This window comes from Cebus imitator, unplaced genomic scaffold (genome assembly GCF_001604975.1).
Source record: "Cebus imitator isolate Cc_AM_T3 unplaced genomic scaffold, Cebus_imitator-1.0 Scaffold537, whole genome shotgun sequence".
NCBI lineage: Eukaryota > Metazoa > Chordata > Mammalia > Primates > Cebidae > Cebus > Cebus imitator.
In genome coordinates, this window is record NW_016107852.1 from 1443586 (window position 1) to 1448628 (window position 5043).

At 33.1% G+C, this 5043-nt stretch overlaps 1 protein-coding gene across 2 annotated transcripts in view; it reads right to left on the reverse strand.

The window, feature by feature from the left end:
• The window catches only part of USO1 (USO1 vesicle transport factor), an 85022-nt gene that overhangs the window by 5452 nt on the left and 74527 nt on the right, over nt 1-5043 (reverse strand). For both annotated transcript variants that reach the window (XM_017514758.2, XM_017514757.2), the window contains 3 exons: nt 4273-4411; nt 3268-3431; nt 2300-2386 (listed from right to left, as the gene is read on the reverse strand). In XM_017514758.2, the coding sequence (XP_017370247.1) occupies nt 2300-2386; nt 3268-3431; nt 4273-4411 (390 nt within the window). The remainder of the gene's footprint in view (nt 1-2299; nt 2387-3267; nt 3432-4272; nt 4412-5043) is intronic.

Below are 5043 nucleotides of genomic sequence, written 5' to 3' on the forward strand. Positions count from 1 at the left end.
AAAAAAAAAAAAAAAAAAAAAAGAACTATTCTTGAGTTTTGGGCTCAAGATGGAAAATTCAACACATTCATTTACCTCTGCTGCCTCCTGAAATCCCGTGTAAAAAAAATCATAAACAGAGGAAGAGGGGGGACAAGGAAGAAGGAAAGGAAGAATGGGAGAGAGACAGGAAGAAACCTATAAAAGAGAATACGAGAAGAGAGCAATATAATTGGGGAATTTGAGAAAGCAAGCAACAGTGGTAACCAACTCAGCATACCTGAGAAAGCTGAAAGCTAGGATGACCACCGAGAAAGTTAAGCTATTACCTGACTTAAAATGAGCGCATTAACTACCAGAAAGTTGGGGAACTGGTATCACTAGATACCTCTGGAAGCACAGATAAAAACAAGGTTAAAAACTGCAGCACTGCTTAAAAGACTACTTAAGAAATAGATCATCAGATCCCTGTCTCAATCTTATGATCAGGCAACCAACTGTGCCTCTTCTCTTGGCTGAAGACTTGAGGTTTATTATGTGGCTGGGACAAGACATCTTTAGATTAGGGACCACCAAACATAGATGAAAGCAGTAGTATTCTAATGAAAACCAGAGTATTAATTGACCGTTTTTATTAATGCTGAAATTTCCAAACTTCTCACCCTAGCCTCCCCTCAAAAAAAGTACAGAAAGAGAAAGGCAATTATAACAATGGCACTCAGCCAGGAGTAATTTCTCCCCACATCCCGGTCGAGGACATTTGGTAGTGTCTAAGACACTGAGTAAGTGGTGGGACAATGGCAAGTAAAAGGCTCTTTTCTTTTGGTTCTCTTTAAAATTTCTATCATGTACTTTTGTGGATTTTCTAATTTTTAAAAAGTTATTAAAATGAGTTATATTTAGTTTTCTGTATACAGTATTTTACTATATAGGATAAAAAACAAAACTGTCACTTAAAAATATATATATATTTTTAATGATCTAAAGCTTATAAAAGTAAATCAACTGGAGAAAGTAAAAATATTAAACGGCAATTCTCTTTTTAAAAAATATCGCATTAAAGTTTCACTGGGAAACAATTAGTTTATTTTTATTTAGGATTTACAAACTAAGGCTATACATTAGTAACTTAATTCCCTTTAATTTTGATACAGTTCTTATTAAGTAGACTTAATAAAACCAAAACAGCATAATTTTCCCACACAAATAAAACACTGTGAACAAATACTGAAGACCTGAACATCCTCAGTGGTAAGTGATTCTTTTTCAAAAACGGTCAGATTTTTAGAATCTACTCTGACGTATACGGACATTATCAAAATAAGACAACATTTCTCTATGTTCAGTCATTTCTCTTTCAAAGCAGCCAGATCAGCGGGCTAGGACCAGTTGATCAGCGGAGGGAGAAGTGTCATAGGTTAGTAAGAATGGTCACTTTTTTAGTACTGCTTGGATTTAAAACTAAAAAGAAGTATGCATTTCTTTTATAATAAAAAAGGAAGGAGGGAAAGAAGCGTAGAAAAGAGTGGTGGAAAGAAAAAAAAAAAAAACAGTAAGCAAGAGCCAGCCCTAGCGTGAAAGAGCAACAGAAACAAAGAAAAAAAAAAAAAAAAAAAAAAACCATAAACCCGGAACCTGTTTGGGGATAATATAACAACGAGCAATCTGATACTTTTCTAGAGTTTTCTTCCAATTGCTACATTATTTAATTGTAAGTGTAAACAGTTCTTTTCTCTTTTTTGATTCTTTGCTTGAACAATACATTAAATTTTCTCATTGCATAAAGGTAAATCTGTATGATCTAGTTTAATAGGAATTTATAAATACTATAAATTAAGCAAGTAGAAAAAAGTTTAATTTGCTTTTTAGCTGGGGTCATTTAATTGAGATATACATAAGTTTACCTTTTGTTTTTATCTTTTCCAATTCTAAAATTCAGTATTTTCTAGACAAAACAGTTTAAAAACCCCATACACTTAGTCAAGCAATTATCATGGTTATATGAAACTTAGGCATAAGACTTTACATTTTCATATTTGCAACTTATAAATTTAAATTTTTCCTTGTCAGTTTACTGATACTATGGGTGAGATGCTGAGATTTTTTTTAAAAAATAATACCTCTGAAAACTAAAAACACAATATAAAGCAAAGTACCATTACCGTATAAATAGAAACAGCTTCTAGATTTTCAAATGGTCGTCTTACTTAAATTTTACTTACATCTGATAATACAGTTCTAGATTTGTGAAACAAAAGGGCTGTTATTCTATTATAATTAAAACATGACAAAGTAGAAATGGATCAAAGTGAAAAATTACCTGTTTTAATTCTGCAACTTCTTCAAAATCTCTAGCTGAAGCGATTGCTGAAGACTGTTCATTTGTGCCAGATGTTTGGGAAGATTTCTACAAATAGCACAGAAATAAACTATAAAACATATTCAGTCTAAGGAGATGAGAAAAAAAAAACAAAACAGAACTGTATACATATAATCTATATCATATATGTGCTTACCAAAAAATCTGCATCAACATTTTAATTTTTACGTCCAAGATAAAATTTCAACACAGCACATATTGTCTATAACTTTTTCATGGCTAAAAATCTATCTGTATTTTACGAAGCAATTTACTAAACCTAAGCATTTACCTGCGATCATATGGATAAAGAGCATAAATGCAGACATTACATAATTGCCATGTATTAAAAGAGTATTTCACTTAAATCTTACAACAATAAACTAGACATTACCACTACCATTTCATAGATTAGGAAACAAGTTTAAAGAGGTTTACTAAATTGCTTAAATTCAATAAGCCAGGAAGCATTGAAGCTTAAACAGTTTGACTCCAAAGTTTATCCTGTGGACTTCTTTTTTTTTGAGACAGAATCTCCCTCTGTCACCCAGGCTGGGGTGCAATGGTGTGATCTCAGCTCACTGCAACCTCTGCCTCATGGGTTCGAGAGATTCTCCTGCCTCAGCCTCCCTAGTAGCTGGGACTACAGGAGCCTGCCATGATGCCAGGCTAATTTTTGTATTTTTAGTAAAAACAGGGTTTTGCCATGTTGGCCAGGCTGGTCTCAAACTCCTGACGTCAAGTGTTCCGCCCACCTCAGCCTCCCAAAGTGCTGGGATTATAGGCGTGAGCCACTGCACCTAGCCCATCCTGTAAAACCTTAATATGATACTCTGGTTTAAGAGATTCCAGAAAAAAAAAAAAAAAATAGGCAGGAAAATGAGAATCACTCTTGAATTCTTATTTTAAATTTTTAAATATTTACTTACCAAATTTTCAATCACAGAGTCCTTTTCAGTCAGTTGGCTTTGTAAAAGTTCCCGATTCCGTTTTAATTCTTCAATTTCTTCTCTCAATCTACTAATTTCTTCTGGCTGAATGCCATTCATCTGAGCCCCCTCACTGTAAGAACCTTGATGCTGATTGTCTTTTCCTGTTAGACAGGTGTAACATTTTAAAAGCCAATGGGAAACTTAAGCTTTTCAATTTTTAACTAGAAGATTCAAATATATAATTTTCTTAATTACTTTGGCACCACTTTTGCAATCACATTTCATCTTTGCAGGATGGTATATTGATAAAAATAGTGAACTGATAATATTTTCCAGATTTCTGGGAGAAAAAACAGCACAGCCTTGACTAAACTGAATGGTCAGGTGATCTATGATTAAGAAATACAGTAATTTTAACTCCAATTCTGTCAATTGAATATGAGAAAATAAAATCCCTTTAAAAATTCTTCACAAGCATCAGAGGAAATACTATTTACAAGCTGTGGAACACTTGCCATTTGCCAGGCACAACTTAAAAGTTTTCATTTATTATTTCATTTAGTTCTCAAATGTTATTACCATCTTCATTTTGCAAAAGAGGAAACTATTACAAACTCACCTGATGGGCTTGTAATAGTTACTGATTCCTGTACCTAACCCCAGATTGATTAAATCAGAAACACTATTGTGGTATCAGCATTGGTATTTTTTTTTAAAAAAGCATCTCAGGAGATTCTAACATGCAGCCAGGGTTGAAAATCAATGGGCCAGAAAACAGGTAGCAAGAAGCTTAGACTTCAGTCTCTAAAGGTTCAGTCTCTAAAGGTCCAGTCTTAACTACTCTTAACTATCATACTATTTTGCTTTAAACTCTGATTTACATTTTTGTCACCATGATTAAGGTTAGAAAAATACTAGTCCACAAAAAGAATCTTACTTGGTCTAGCTCTTGAGGAAAGAATGACCTGGGTGCTACCATAGTGATGGCCCAGCTATGCTTACCTAGCTGTATTTTAAGAAGATTATACTGATCCTTGTGCTGCTGGATCTGAGATACTTGCTGTGTGACTGCCGTCTGGAGCTGTTCATTTTGACATTTTAATGTAGAAACCTGCTGCCTTAATTCCTCAAGTTGCAGATCCTGTGAAACAAACATAATTCATGTGTTTTAAATTCATAATAGTTAGCATTAAGGAGAACAAATTTTTAAAATTAGAGGTCATTTTGGGACAGTATGTTATTTACTCAACACTTCCAAAATCATTCAATAATTAAGCACCTTGGTGTGTTACTATATCCGTCAAGGCCAATTAACATGCAGTGCAGCAGAACTACCAGATTTCAAGGAAGGCTCCACTAATAAACACCCTGGCACAGCCTGCAATCTTGCGGCATTTATGGTGAGAATAAAATGAAAAAACTCCATTTTATGGTCAGGAAACCATTTAAAAATTTACATCAAACTATTTAAGAAATTTAGTATATGTAGAAAATATGTAGAAATTTAGACAATGAGAAAATACAGGAAATTGAAAAAAGAGCTTCTAACTCTTACCATCATAATAAAACTATAGTTGGAATTTGATGTATTTCTTTATTTTCTTCTAATTTGGTCCCAATCCACGTTTTTAAAATTTGTCATAATTGGTCCAAATATAATTCTGTAGCCTTTAATTTACTTACCATTCTATCATAATTTCCCCATATTGCTACATAGTTTCAACCCATAATTTTTTTTTTTTTTTTTTTTTTTTTTTTTTTTTTTTTTTTTTT